Genomic DNA, 15,104 nt, shown 5'->3' on the forward strand with positions numbered 1-15,104 from the left:
TTTGTATCACAAACAGTACTGTATTTGCAAATCTGATATGTCATAAATGTATAGATGTAGCAGTACTGTCTATCTGTATGTCATGTATGTCATATATGTTATGATGAATTGAAAATGGGGGACCCTGATGTAAACAAGACGAAAGTCTTTCTCTGGTCTGCATCCCCCTAACAATTGTATGTATTGAGATGTACTGTTCCCATTCTGCAATCTGTTAATAAACTTTTCAAACAATCAATCAATCAAACACACGTGAATGCACGTCAAAGTACGTCCATTAAAAGTGCTTGTTTTTGCGACTGACAGGCTAAGACTGTTATACGTGTCAACATTATGTAAATTATCCCTACAGAGATAGACCTTTATACGCAGTATAAGTATAAGGGAAGGAATCTCAGCGTGCATGCGTGTCTGTTATTTCCATATCTTGAGAACTGTTCATCTGATCGACTTCACATTTGTATTGCTGAGGACCCAAGGGAATGCAGTTGAATGTGGTGCCATTTCGCCAGATGGTGGCACTATAACAACAAACTTTACATTTGGCAGGTGTCAGTGGCGGCTGGTGAAAATTATTCTAGGTGGGGCGGTGCCATATTCAATCAGTTTCAGTAACTACAGAACAGTATATATTGAGGCGTGGAGAAAAAAATATAATAATTAAACATTTCGTTTTCTAAGCAGATATATACTCTATATAAAACGAAAATGTCTAAATATATTTTTTTTTATTTCTCTGTGAGGGATAGCTGTCAATCCCTGTTCCCTGTGGTTAATTGCCTCATGGGTCGGCAGGTGTGTGGGCTTGATTGCACCTGATGCAGTGCAGCTGTGCCTATGGCCATGTGGAGTCTATTTAAGTTTGGAGATTGCAGTGTCAACTGCTTTTTCATTTCCTAGTGTTGGTTGTCCTTTTGGTCACGCTCATTATATTGAAGTATAGTCTGATGGCTGATTCAGAATTGAGCTTTTATGGTAGTCGTTCTTATTTTAGGCTACTCATGTGATTCTACACATAAACTCCCTTAGTGGAGGTTTATTGTTTTACTTTTTCCAATATAAACTCCTTTATTAGGAGGTGTCCTTGTGGCTTATTTACTTTTATACTATACCTCTTTATTGAGAGTAGTCCTGTTTTTTGGGAATAGATTTATTTTCTTAATTACTCACTTTGAGATTTCCACCTGTAAAGGTTGTTTTCTGTTGTTTAATTTTCCCCTCTCCTAAAATATCTGTGTAAGCAGTCTAGTGGTTGTCCGTTTAACGGATAACTTTAAGAATCCCTGTTATCTGCTCATGACCCACACACACACACACACACACACACACACACACACACACACACACACACACACACACACACACAGCCCTCACACTATGTCTCCCATCATAACCCAGAAATGTATCCAATTCTGTATTTATGCCTTGATTATGTGAACTCTCTAATTAGCAACAATTAGGACAGTTGTGTGCAATTTTCTAATTGAGACATTTTAACGATTATAGTTATATGAGTACTGGCTGAGCGTCTCGCTCTTTCGCCATATTGAGATATACCTCATCTCCAGTACCTACTGTACTTCATTAACGAAAACAATGCACCCATGCACTTGACCAGGCCCCGCCCCAGTGTCCCCCTATAAGACACCGGGCATTGGTCACACTCGCCCTTCCTCTTTTTCGTTTTCCATCATGGACGTGCAGTGCATTCCATGAACTAGCTGTTGATGAAATGCAGAGAGTAATTGAACAAGTCAAGTCAAGAGTTTTATTTGTCACGGCATACAAGTATACAATGAAATGCGGGTGGTCTTGCCCTTCCTCGGGAAACAGTTTTCCATCAAGAAAAACCCCACCAAGGGACTTCAGGGCGCGCTAAGAGCGAGACGCTCAGCCAGTACTCATATAACTAGGTTATATACATAACCTATCGTTATATATTCGTACTGGCGAATCGCGTCTCGCTCTTTCACCATATTGAGATATGGGACAGAGCAGACGCGTGGCCCAACAAATGTACCCCCTGAGGACCCGCAAGCCCTACCACCAGGGGGGAGGGGAGTCCCGTCCACCCCCCTTCCTAGTGAAGAGGGGGCGGCAGTCAACTCCACCAAAGTGCGAAAAAGAGGGAACTAGAGACCCCTAAAAACGCACAGCACAGGCGGGACCACGTGTGACACATCACCTCGTGGCACACACCCACACACCCCTGCTAACCCACCGAAAGGTCCCAGACCCCAGAACCGCCTGGGAGACAAAACCCCCAGTCATGTCCATGAGGTAAAACCTAACGAAGGGACCCGGGGAGGACCAGGAGGCCGCAGCACAGATGTCCTCCACCGAGGCCCCCCCTAACAAGGCGGCAGAGGCCGCCACCCCACGAGTGGAGTGCGCCCTGACACCCTCAGGGGGGGCCAGCCCAGCCAACGTGTAGCAAAGAGCAATGCCCTCGCACAACCAATGTGACAGGCGCTGTTTGGACAGAGCCTTACCAACAAAGAGCTGATCGGTAGCCCTGAAGACCCGAGTCCGGCTGAGGTAAACCCCCAAAGCCCGGACTGGAAACGACTGGCGCGCCTCTAACTCACCACAGTGAGGAGGCGGATGAAACGCCTGAACCACAATATCCCTGGAGCAAAAAGAGCTCCGGATATTTTTTGGCACGAAGACTGGATTAGGCCTCAGAGTCGCACCGCTATTGACACGAATAGACAAGCACTCAGGCCGCACCGAGAGAGCACAAAGCTCACCCACACGCTTAGCGGAGGTGATGGCCAGCAGGAATGCAGTCTTGAAAGACAGCTGTTCCAAAGACGCCTGCTCAAGAGGCTCAAACGGGGCCTCAGACAACCGGCCGAGGACCAGTTGGAGGTCCCAACTCGGAGACAGAGAATGTTTCACCGGCTTAAGGCGCCGAGCGCCAAGCAGGAAACGCTTCACAAGAGGGTGGCTGAACAACGTAATGCCCTCAAACCCCATATGACAAGAGGATATAGCCGCGGCATATACCCTCACCGTCGAAGCAGACAGTTTATCCAAAATAGACTGAAGAAAGGAAAGGACAGCGTCCAGGGGGCAGGACACCGGGTCCAAGCCCCCCACTCTACACCACTCTTGGAAAATACGCCACCTACCCACGTAAACCGCGATAGTGGAGGGAGCATGCGCGTTCCGGATGGTGTCGACCACAGAAGGGTCCATCCCCTCCGGCTGGCCCAGCACAGGGAACTGCCACAGAGACCCGTGCACCTGAGAGAGGGCCCGCGACGACCAAGGAACAGGCCACGGCGGGGCTATCAAGAGCTGGATCAGGACCGGGAACCACACAGCTGTGCCCCAGTCCGGCGCGATCAGGATCAAGGTCCTGCACTCCCGACGTATCCGCACCAACAACTAACCTATCAGATGTATGGGGGGAAAAACGTACAGAATCTCGGGCGGCCACGGAATCGGTCCCAGACCTGCCCGACTATGTCCGGACGTAATCCCCACTCGTCAGGGTGAGGACCACCCCGCGACATCACACCTGCACCCACATTCACCCTGCCGGGGATGTGGAGAGCCCTCAGGCTGTGCAGATGGAGAACGCCCATAGCCAGCCGACCGCCGCCTGGTGCAGATGGGGGAGCGTACTCCTCCCTGTCTGTCGATATACGACGCTGACGTCGTGTTGTCCATCCTGATCAAAACACCGTTTGAGGACCAGAAGGACTGCCTTCAATTCCAACACATTGAATGTAGCGCAGACCGGGCAGCATGGTCTTGCCAGCTGCCCCCTACTGCGTTGGCCCGACGCGTCCCCCCCCCAGTGAGGGAGGGGTCAGTGAAGACCGTGACGTGTGACAGTCTGCTGCCCAGAGAGCGAGGTCCCCCAGTACTGACATGGGAACCTTAGTCGCTTCCACTTGCCTCTCACCGTGTCTATTTCCATACTGGAAAACCACCTCTGTATCCTCCTCATGAGGTGAAGAGGAGGCCAAGAGGGACCACGGAATGAGCAGATGCCATCATACCGAGCAGGCGCATCACAGACAGCGCCGTAACCGTCCTAGGACGGAACCTCCCGAGCGTGTCGATAACATGCTCTGAGAGGGATGCCCATATTGACCTTGAGCTTAGAATAAGCCGAAGTACTCCACCCGTTGACTGGGAAGAGGAGTACTCTACTTCCAGTCTGCAGCAAACCCCAGGCTGGTGAGGAATTCCACCACCTGCCTGGTATGAGACCTGACGGTCTACCTTGACCGCCAAGGACCAGAACGTCGTCCAGGGCAGAATACACTTCGTAACCCCTGACGACGCAGAGGCCCCAGTGCGGTCTCAACGCACTTGGTGAAGATGCAGGGAGCCAGAGAATAGCCGAACAGCAGCCTCTGGTACTCATACGCTAAACCCTGCAAAAGAAGCGTATAGGTAAGCCCTAGGTTGGAAGATCGGGGATGCGAATACGCATCCTACAGGTCTATGGAGGAGAATCAGGCCCCCACCTGACAGCGTTCAACAGGTGGGAGACGGTCCAAAAATGCTGAACCTTTCATGGGACAGGTCCAGCATGGGTCTGACACCCCTCCCCTCGTGATTTCTCGGGCACCAGAGAATACCGGGAGGAAACGCCATGACGATGGCTTGCTTCACCCACAGAGATTGGATCTCGTTGACCAGAGCTGTCACTGCTGGTGACCCTGACAATAGCGTCTGTACCAAACCTGAAAACGGGTGGGGTTGTGTAAACACAAGTCCCCGCCTCAGCGTTCTCTCCATCCACCTCGACACATGGTACTGCTGTAGCCATATGTGATGATACTCCCAAAACGCACCCGCCGCCATTTGGCTCTGGTCCGCTAGGAACTGTAGATAGGCGGCCCGGTCCCGGCCGCTGTGTGTAGCCAACCCTGGACCCGCTAACCGTGCGAGCAGAGCGTTCTGTGGAGACGGGACATCGGACCCTGACACTACCCACGAGGCAATAGCACCCAAGGGGGGACCCCGACAGAAAGGGCCGGTTTGATACGGGGGAAGCTGACATCATACTAGGTGACAAATGCTCCCCCACTGAACACCCCTCCAGCATGGACAGCTGAGGAGTTGTTCTACAGCTGGACATGCAAGGTGTGAGGCCCCCACACTGCCCGATAGGGTGGGTTCCTACACACCGTAGCCCTGCAGTGATATTACTACCACCCAAATCACGCGCGCCTGCCAGACCACTGCCGGTCTTCCGGGAGTGGGAGGCACTAACGTGATACCCGGCCTGGCGAAGGCGAGGTCGGGGGAACCTGCACTGTTTGCCTCAAGAGGTCTCGAGCCCCCCTGCTGACAACCTTTGTAGTTGACAGACGTAACACCAGGCTCAACCAAACACAGACGCAGAACGTGTGGCGTGGGAGCCGCTTGACGGCACAACATTCTCACGGACAGACCCAGTCTCAGCCATCAACTGGGTGTCAGCCCCTGTCCCCATGAGACGCGAAACGTGGGGCCGCTTGCGCTTCATTGAAGACATGCGGCCCGCAGCCAAAGGAAACAAATCAGAGCCCTTATCCCGCTGGGGTTGGGGGGGGGAGCGAGCTGCCCACAGCTAGATGGCGACGGTTTTTTAGGGCGTGCTCATCTAATGTAGCCGATCCCTCGACCGCCAAGGCTGTCGGCCTTGCGGTCACCTGTTGATGTTGTGCCCAGGGTACTTTTTAAAACTTCTCACCCCCTCAAAGGGAGACTAATCCAACCAAGATGTCTGTAAATAAGCATTGACAGCATCCTAGCCCTCCCTGCGGTTATAGCTTGCGGCTAGGTCAAAGCTAATAACATCAAAACCTTGCGCTATGTTTCTACGTCGGCTGGCCTTCAAGGCCCCGCCACCAGACACCATTTTTGACAGAAAAAACAGCAATTCGAACAAAGTTACTAATCGCTGCTAATTCTATACCGTGGCGGTATAGGCTTAACAGCCCACCAGCCACCCGCCGGGCCGACTCACCTCATGGCGTCGGCCGGGCGGGGCACTGTTCCAACATGCCAGAGGCAAAGGACTGATGCCACCTGCTTCACAAGCACGGAGCACCAGTGGTGGTTGCAACCAGCAACCTCCACTGTGGTGTGCACCCATGAAGGGGTTAATGAATAAATGAACTAAAACTCCACCAACACACTGCAGAATGGGCTAGCCCATACACACAACGTTAAGGGGATGCAGACCAGAGAAACACCAGTCCCGCACACTATTCATAATATTCACAAAAAGCACACCAGCCCTAGGCCTCAGCCCATTCACCCATGAAAAAGGTAAACAAGCCCCCGTCAACACTCCCAACAGTAGACACAGATTGACCGTCAGCATGAATGGTTAAGAGGAGGAAAGACCTTTTTTAAAAAGACAGCCCTCATCGGGGAATCAAACAGAACAGTAACCCAGCATCGTAGCATAGCGTTAGCCGCGCGCTCCAGGATAACCGGGAAAACGACAATGTTTACCCAGATATCCTGCCCCTTGCGCCAATACACAACTCGGTTGTCTCACGGGACAACTCGAGCAGCATCACTAACGCCAGCATTGTTATGCCTAGTGGTGCAGATCCTACCTGGGCACGACCTAGCCACGACAGCTAGCCGCCGCGCGACGTCCCTCGGTCCGCTGTCAGAACGTGCCGAGAAGATTCCAGGGGCGAAATCTCCGGCGAACATTGTGCACACTTTTAGCTATTATGTTTGTTTTTTCTACTTTTTTTATTAAAACATCACTGGCGGGTACGTCATGCCAGACACTTATGGACCTAAACTCCGGACTCAAAGAGGAGTCTGGAGACACTTTATGCCTAGAATGGCCAACGGAGATCAGGCGGGACAACGACAACAAAGAAAAAGACAAAGGAACCGGCAGGAAGAGACACAGAGGGAGACGTGGAGGTATCAGGCTGAGGTTAAAAAGATCTGCTTACCGCCCAGCAATTCCATCCATCTTTCTGGCGAATGCACGTTCGTTGGAGGGAAGGATGGATGATCTGAGAGCGAGGGTCCGCTTCCAACGGGAGGTGAGAGACGTTAACATCGTGTGTTTTACGGAAACATGGCTCAAGCCAGCGACTCCGGATCATAGCATCTCTCCCTCGGACTCCTTCACCGTCCTACGAGTGGATCGCACGGCAGCCTCTGGCAAGAGCGTCGGCGGTGGGGTCTGTCTCCTCACGAACAATGGCTGGGTTAACCCCAAAGAGGTGCATGTTCTCTCACGCTCATGCTCCCCAGACATGGAACATCTTTCAATTCTGTGCCATCCGTTCCACCTCCCCCGTGAGTTTACCGCGGTCATCATGACCGCTGTATATATCCCTCCACAAGCGAACACTGGCAAAGCGCTGGCGGAGCTACACGACCATCTCAATAAACATCAAATCAAACATCCAGACGCGGCGACGATCGTAGCTGGTGATTTCAATCAGGCCAATTTGAAAAAAGTGATGCCGTCCTTTTTTCAACACATCGCCTGCTCCACAAGGGGAGGAAACACACTCGACCACTGTTACACCCCGTTCAGAGCCGGCTACAAGGCTGTAGCGGCTCCACCATTGACAGGTTCTACAAGCTCATCCGACCACAACTACATCTTGTTATTCCCCGCTTACAAACAAAGATCACGTGACGCCGTCGTGTCACGTGAGACAAAAGAAATGGACCGACCAATCAGAGGCCACGCTTCAGGACGCGCTCGCAGACACGGACTGGAATATGTTTCAAGGAAGCGCCAGTGATGTCAGCGAGTTCGCGGACAGCGTTGTATGCTTCATAACAACACTCGCTGACAGTATTGTCCCCATGAAAAAGGTGCAGGTTTTCCCAAACCAGAAACCGTGGGTGGACAGTACTATCAGAGCAGCTCTGAACTCTCGCACCGCTGCTTACAACCTGGGCAGAGAGTCAGGAAACATGGAGGAGTACAAGGCTACAGTCTATACTCTGCGCAAGGCTGTAAAACTTGCAAAACGGACATATGCTGATAAACTGGAGACACAAATGGCACAAAACGACACAAGAGGCTTATGGCGGGGACTGAGGACAAAAACTGACTACAAAGTCAGCGCCCCCTCAATGGGGAGTGACGACGCCTCTCTCGCGGACAAACTCAACTCTTTCTACGCTCGGTTTGGTGTAGACAGTGGCGCCGCTGGCCCAACGGCTAGTGACGTCACTGGCGCGCCGGCTGTTGTGGAGGGGGGGGCAACCGCGGGGGGGCGGGGACGCTCTCTCGTTGTCGGAACACAGTGTGAGAAGAGCATTTATGCAGGTGAACACCAGGAAAGCGGCTGGCCCAGATGGTATAACAGGACGCATACTTAAGTCCTGTGCCAACCAGCTAGCCCCTGTGTTCACCGCCATATTTAATCAATCCCTGGCAGAGTCAGTGGTCCCTGCCTGCTTCAAGATGTCTACCATCATCCCTGTACCGAAGAAACCCTCCCCAACATGTCTCAATGACTACAGACCGGTGGCACTCACCTCTGTGGTCATGAAATGTTTCGAGAGGCTGGTCAAGGATCACATTTGTGCCTCCCTCCCCAGTGATATGGACCCTATGCAATTTGCATACAGGACAAACAGGTCTACTGACGACGCGGTCTCCCAGGTACTGCACAGCACCCTCTCTCACCTTGACCGCCAGAAGGGGGGCTATGTGAGACTGTTGTTCATTGACTACAGCTCAGCGTTCAACACCATAGTCCCCACCAGACTGGTGGACAAGCTGATCAAGCTGGGTCTGAGCTCCGCTCTGAGCGCCTGGGTACTGGACTTTCTGAGTGAAAGACCCCAGGCGGTCAGGGTGGGGGGTCAGACCTCCAACACCATCACCCTGAGCATCGGGTCCCCCCAGGGCTGTGTTCTGAGCCCCCTGCTCTACTCACTCTACACACACGATTGTGTGGCCAAGTTCAGCTCCAACTCCATAGTGAAGTTTGCAGACGACATAGTAGTGGTGGTGGGGCTGATCTCGGACTACGACGAGAAGGCCTACCGGGAGGAGGTTGAGGTACTGGAACGCTGGTGCCAGGACAACAGCCTGCTCCTGAACATTGGTAAAACCAAGGAGCTGATCGTGGATTATAGGAGAGGACAGCAGGAGACACACACACCACTGAGGATAAATGGGGCTACCGTGGACAGGGTGAGCAGCTTTAAGTACCTGGGGGTCCACATCTCAGAGGATCTGACATGGTCAACACACATAGACACAGTTGTAAAAAAGGCGAAGCAGCGCCTCTACCACCTGAGACAGTTAAGGAAGTTCAGAGTATCTGGGAAGATACTCCAGTCCTTCTACTCCGGAGCTGTAGAGAGCATCTTGACTGGAAACATCACTGCCTGGTATGGAAACAGCACGGCACAGGACAAGAAGGCCCTACAGAGAGTGGTGCGCTCAGCCGAGCGTACCACGGGTATTGCACTACCTCCCCTGTAGGTTCTATACAACAAGAGGTGCAAATCCAGAGCCTGCAGAATAATGAAAGACCCTCACCACCCCAACAACAGCCTGTTCCAGCTGCTGAGGTCAGGCAGACGCCTGCGAACCCCAGCTACTAGGACAGAGAGGCTTCGGCTCAGCTTCTTCCCCCAGGCCATCAGAGCCTTGAACACTGAACACTGAGTGCCACAGAACACTGAACTCTCCACACACAGCACACATGAGCACACACACGACACGCACGCTGTACACGCTTGCACACTTGCAGCCACTTTAACATGAGCAAGCACACACTCATGCTGCACACGCCCACACTTATGGCCACAAAGGAAAGGTCACTTTAAAAATAGTATAGCAACAGTAACAGTGTATTGCACTACCAAAAGACCTAGCATGTCCTCCATGCTCTGTAAATAACGTATGTACAAATACCGAGATGCCCCACTATGTTACCTGTTTATTGCACAATGTTGTTTTATTGGATTCTATTATATGTTGTACTATATTGCACATCGTTGCGGGCAAGACCACCTGCATTTCATTGTATACTTGTATGCTGTGACAAATAAAACTCTTGACTTGACTTGTTCAATTACTCTCTGCATTTCATCAACAGCTAGTTCATGGAATGCACTGCACGTCCATGATGGAAAACGAAAAAGAGGAAGGGCGAGTGTGACCAATGCCCGGTGTCTTATAGGGGCACACTGGGGCGGGGCCTGGTCAAGTGCATGGGTGCATTGTTTTCGTTAATGAAGTACAGTAGGTACTGGAGATGAGGTATATCTCAATATGGCGAAAGAGCGAGACGCGATTCACCAGTACGAATATATAACTGAGGGTTCTTTGAGGGTAAATGTAGTACACAGTATTCAGGCGGCACGGTGGTGTAGTGGTCCTGGGTTCAATTCCCGCTTGGGTTGCCACATTGCCAGGAACCTGGTGGGGTATCCCCCGGGCCTTTCCGTGTGGAGTTTGCATGTTCTCCCCGTGTTCGCAAGGGTTTCCCCTCCCGATAATATAAACCCAATGGAAAAACATGCAGAACAGATCGCAGACACTGCCGTGTCCCTGACGAAGACGGACAGGAGCACTTGGATTTGGTCCCCGGGCGCGGCCCACGTCCTTGGGGGGAAGGACGACGGGATGGGAAAGGTGCAGAGAGACATTTCATTGGCGACTCAGTGCATGTGTGTCGCCTATCTCGCATGTCTGTGCGTGTTAATCTGCATGACAATTAAAGACTTCTTCTCCAGTGAACAAAAGTTATTAATTCTAAATACATGTAAACCACAGAGAATACAGGACAATGTTTGAAAAAGACAACTTTAATACTATCAAAGAATGAACTCAGTGAACAATAAACTTTTTTTTTCCAGTTTTCTTTTGTAATTTTGATATAAAATTCACAGTTTAAATGATTTATAAACAAAAAGATATCCATAAATACTCTTGATTCGAGAACAGAAGTGGGAGGGTGGAAAGCATGTGAGTAAAAACAGGTATCGTGTATTTACAAAACACGAGGTGAGGTTGTGTCTCTGAATTGGACACAGTGGCAGAGCTCTGGCCGAGAGACGGTCATTTGATGAAACAGAGTTCCTGTTCTCAACAGCAAAATAATTCACAGGAGTCGAGCGAACCTCACAGGAGGATGAAATGTTGAGACCGGACTGTCAGTAGGAGGATATAGAATGAAAAACTTGCACTTATATCCTTTTAAGCCATCATTGAAAGGAACACAGAGAGCAAAATGATACAAGATGGCTGTGCTAATGATTGGTAAGTCTTGCGTCAGACAACTCAACTAAGTGAGAAGAAATTGTATTTGGAAAATAACAAAAGGAAGATGTGCCCATTTTGAACCATGACACGTTGATCCATGACAAGTGACAAGTGGGTTCAATTATTCCCTGGTTTTCACCTGAACTAGCAGCTTTATTCAAGGACAGAAATAGAGCCTGGTCCCTTGCCAGACACTCTGGAGACCATCCTTTAGACAAATTAGGAATAAATGCACATCATTGGTGAGAAAATCAGTAAACTGTAATAAAAACAAAACTACTGTTTCCACACACATTAAATGTGGGGACTGCTTGATGTCTGATCAGAAAGCCTAGCTTTCAAAAACATTTTGGAATACACAGCCCCCCCCCCCCACCTTATTAATGATGATTGTGTTTCCACATTGAGCCATGTGCCTCATTTTACCTTTCAGTAATTTTCTACTATAGTGATGTATTTGAAGCTTTGTAAGCCATTGATTCCAGGAGCTCAACCGGAGAGGATAAATTGGATCCTTTAAAAGAAAATATATATAAAACTGGCTGCTCAATTTATCAAACAGCAATTAACGCACATATTCAACCTTTCAAAATTGGCCCACATATTTCCATATTTCCACATATTGTCCACATAAACCATAAAAGTGGTTTTAGAAGTTGTTTAAATTATTACAGACCAATTTCTAATGAAATAACCAATTCAAGGTAAATAACCAACTTTCTAGTAAGGCTGTTTTAAGTCCAAACCAATATGGTTTCAGAGCCAATCGCAGCACAATTTCAGCCATTACATTAGTTACAAATAATATAGTAGCCACTTTGGACAGCAAGAAACATTGCACAGCTCTTTTTGCGGATTTTATACAGTTGATCATCCTTTGCTCTTACAAAGGTTATGCATTATTGTAAGAAGGAATGGCCTGTGATTGGTTTCAGAATTATTTATTTAAGTAAGTGTGTGAAGTCCGGGAGTGTCCAGTCTGAATTATTATCGTAACAAAGGGTGTTCTGCAGGGATCAATTATGCCCTGTCCTCTTCATAATTTATATGAATGATATTGTCTCTTCATTGAGTGGTTGTCAAGTCCATCTTGGGTGTACATTGTATTGCTGATTCTGTACAGCTAGCCATTGAGAACCTGCAGCTAATCTTTTATACTCTACAGGATGTGCTTATTAATCTTAAACTGGTGCTTAATATATGTAAATAAAGTTCATGCTGTTTACTAGAACCAGAGATATTGATTATGAAAGCATGCATAATATCCACTAGTAATGTATCTAACATCGAAGAGTTGTTGAATACAAATATATTGGCATGTGGCTTGATGAGAAATGTATGTTTAAATACCATATAGATGATCTTGCCAGCAAACTGCGACAAACAATTGGCTTCTCCTACAGAAATAGAACCAGCTTCCCTATGTTTAATAAAAAAAAAACTATTGTTGAATCAGTTTTGGATTATGGAGATGTAATTTATAGAAACGCTACTCCTTCCACTCCTAAACCTCTAGACACGGACTATCATTCTTATTATTATTATTACTGGTGATTGGTGATAGCTATACTCACTGTGTCCTCTATGACAAGGTGGGTTGTGTTCTCTGGTAGAGAGGCGTAATGATCATTGGTATTTGTTTATCTATAAGGCCATTATCGGAAAGCTACCACCTTATATTGCAATGATGTTAGATTGTAACTTTGTACCCTAGCTAACACGCTCAAATGACTTATGCTTAAGGTCCCTCATGCACAGTCTGAACTTGGGAAGCCACCCTTTTGTTTTAGTGCATCAACCTGAAATGATCTTCATTATAAGCTGAAAATCAGTTGGTCAGTTTAGGGCCATGATCATAAAGCTCCCATGTACATCGTGAAACAGTTTTGACAGTGTTTCGCTTGTATTTCATTGTTTTTATTTTCCCAAATTTAATTGATAACAGTGTAACTGTATACTGATCATTTTCTTACCTTCATATTCATCTGTGTTTTAATTGTTCATTTGAAATGGCATGTAACTCGACATTGTTGCAAATGAGGGCAACTTCTATCTTAAATCACATTAAAATAAAGGTTTGAATTAATTAATTATTGTATAATTGCATGTTTCAGGCTCATTCAGAACATTCAGATTTTGTATCTCTCATTTCCTCACTTTATAAGACTGTGACCAAGGCACATGAAGTACATTTCTCTTTCTTATTGTGTGTGTGTGTGTGTGTGTGTGTGTGTGTGTGTGTGTGTGTGTGTGTGTGTGTGTGTGTGTGTGTGTGTGTGTGTGTGTGTGTGTGTGTGTGTGTGTGTGTGTGTGTGTGTGTGTGTATGTGTGTGTGTGTGTGTATAAATGTCATGCGCAATGTGCCCATCTGTTGTTGTCTTCTTGTCTTACCAAGTGTCCCACCTGCAGGACTTTTCAAAAGTCATCTAACCCATCTCTCAAGTTCTGAATGCACCAATGCAGCGCTGTGATGATATAAGGTTGTAGAGGCATTTCGTTGACTTGCTTTCTCCTCAGTGAAGGCTTTTTCATCAGTGCCTGCTCCATGCATGCCATGTGAAACCACCCCGAAAATAAAATAAAATAAAATAAAATAAATGGTGCAATTCTATGATCCCTTCCAATAACAATGTAAAAAAAACAAAATAACACAATACAAAATAAAAATGAATGTACAATAAAATACAACACTATGAGTGTGTTACAGGAGTGGTCCTACAGCTTCTTATAATAACAATAATTATCGACCTATCGACCTAAAAAAGACAAGATTACTTGGCTGTTTTCTCCTTATTGTTGTTGTTATTGTTGTTGTTGATTATGTTGTTGTAGTGGTGGTGGTGGTGGTGGTCGTCGTCCAGGCTCATGCCTAGGCTGTTCTGCTTCCTCAGGGCCCGTGGCATGAGCCTCTTCTTGACGAACAGTTTCTGGAGGAACTTGTCACTGAGAAACAGCGGGAAGTAGCTGTAGATTAAGTACATGAGACCCACGCCGGGCCCCGCGTAGTAACGGAACTGGGGCTGCGTCGAGAGGAGCGCCTCGGCGATGGTGTCGGTGACGGGGCTGAGGTCCTCGTTGGCCGTCTTGGCGTGGCTCTGGAACAGCTCCCTGGTCTCGTTCATGTAGTCCTCACCGTACTCCTCCAGCAGGCCCGGGGACAGGTTCTGGAGCGTGTGCTTGTACTGGTTGTCCCAGTAGGCATGGTTGCTGGACTGACCTGCAGGACGGCAGAAACAGAACACTGGCATTAGTAATTAGTAACGTTCCTGGCCAAATTCCCAAGCAGGTCATCAAGGCCACCTAATCATCCCTTCCCCCATAAATGGCTGATATCAATCCCTGTCTCCTGAGCCGTTCAGCCATTGTGTAGTGTGATGTGTGCGTGGTGCCACCTAGCCCTAGCTCAAGGTTGGGTGCTACCAGTGGTGGTGAAGGAGGCAATTTCCACCCTACATTGTGGGGAGCGTTTTGAGTGTCTAGAAAAGCGCTATATAAATGTAATGATCATTCATTAATTAATTCAGTAATGAAACGTTTACATTGGATTTGGCAGCATTGGTGCTGTTCCCCATCCATAACAATAAACCTTGAACAGTAACCCTTTATGTTAAAGTTAGAGGTTATATATGATTGCTAGTAACTGTCTAACTATGCATAACTGTTTCCACTAGAGGGCGCTATAGGCGGAGCCGCTAATGCTACCGTCAGGTGGAGGGTATTTAAGGAGATGTCTCCTCCCCCTCTATCTCTTCCCACCTGCCTCTCACGGAGAGGAGAACTCATGTGCTGCTGTGTGCAATTGTAAATAATAAACCACGCCGATTAAAGGCTGAAGGGAGAAACCATGTCTCATGAACATATTATTGTC

General features: G+C 48.3%; 1 protein-coding gene across 1 annotated transcript in view; it reads right to left on the reverse strand.

Moving 5' to 3' along the window:
- Positions 1 to 10,778: 10,778 nt before the first annotated feature.
- The window catches only part of hsd11b2 (hydroxysteroid (11-beta) dehydrogenase 2), a 33,974-nt gene continuing 29,648 nt past the window's right edge, over positions 10,779 to 15,104 (reverse strand). The window contains exon 5 of the mRNA XM_084337748.1: positions 10,779 to 14,453. Coding sequence (XP_084193874.1) covers positions 14,008 to 14,453 — 446 coding nt within the window. The 3' untranslated portion in view covers positions 10,779 to 14,007. The remainder of the gene's footprint in view (positions 14,454 to 15,104) is intronic.

This window comes from Notolepis coatsorum (genome assembly GCF_963971535.1).
Source record: "Notolepis coatsorum genome assembly, chromosome: 20".
In the NCBI taxonomy this organism is placed as follows: domain Eukaryota; kingdom Metazoa; phylum Chordata; class Actinopteri; order Aulopiformes; family Paralepididae; genus Notolepis; species Notolepis coatsorum.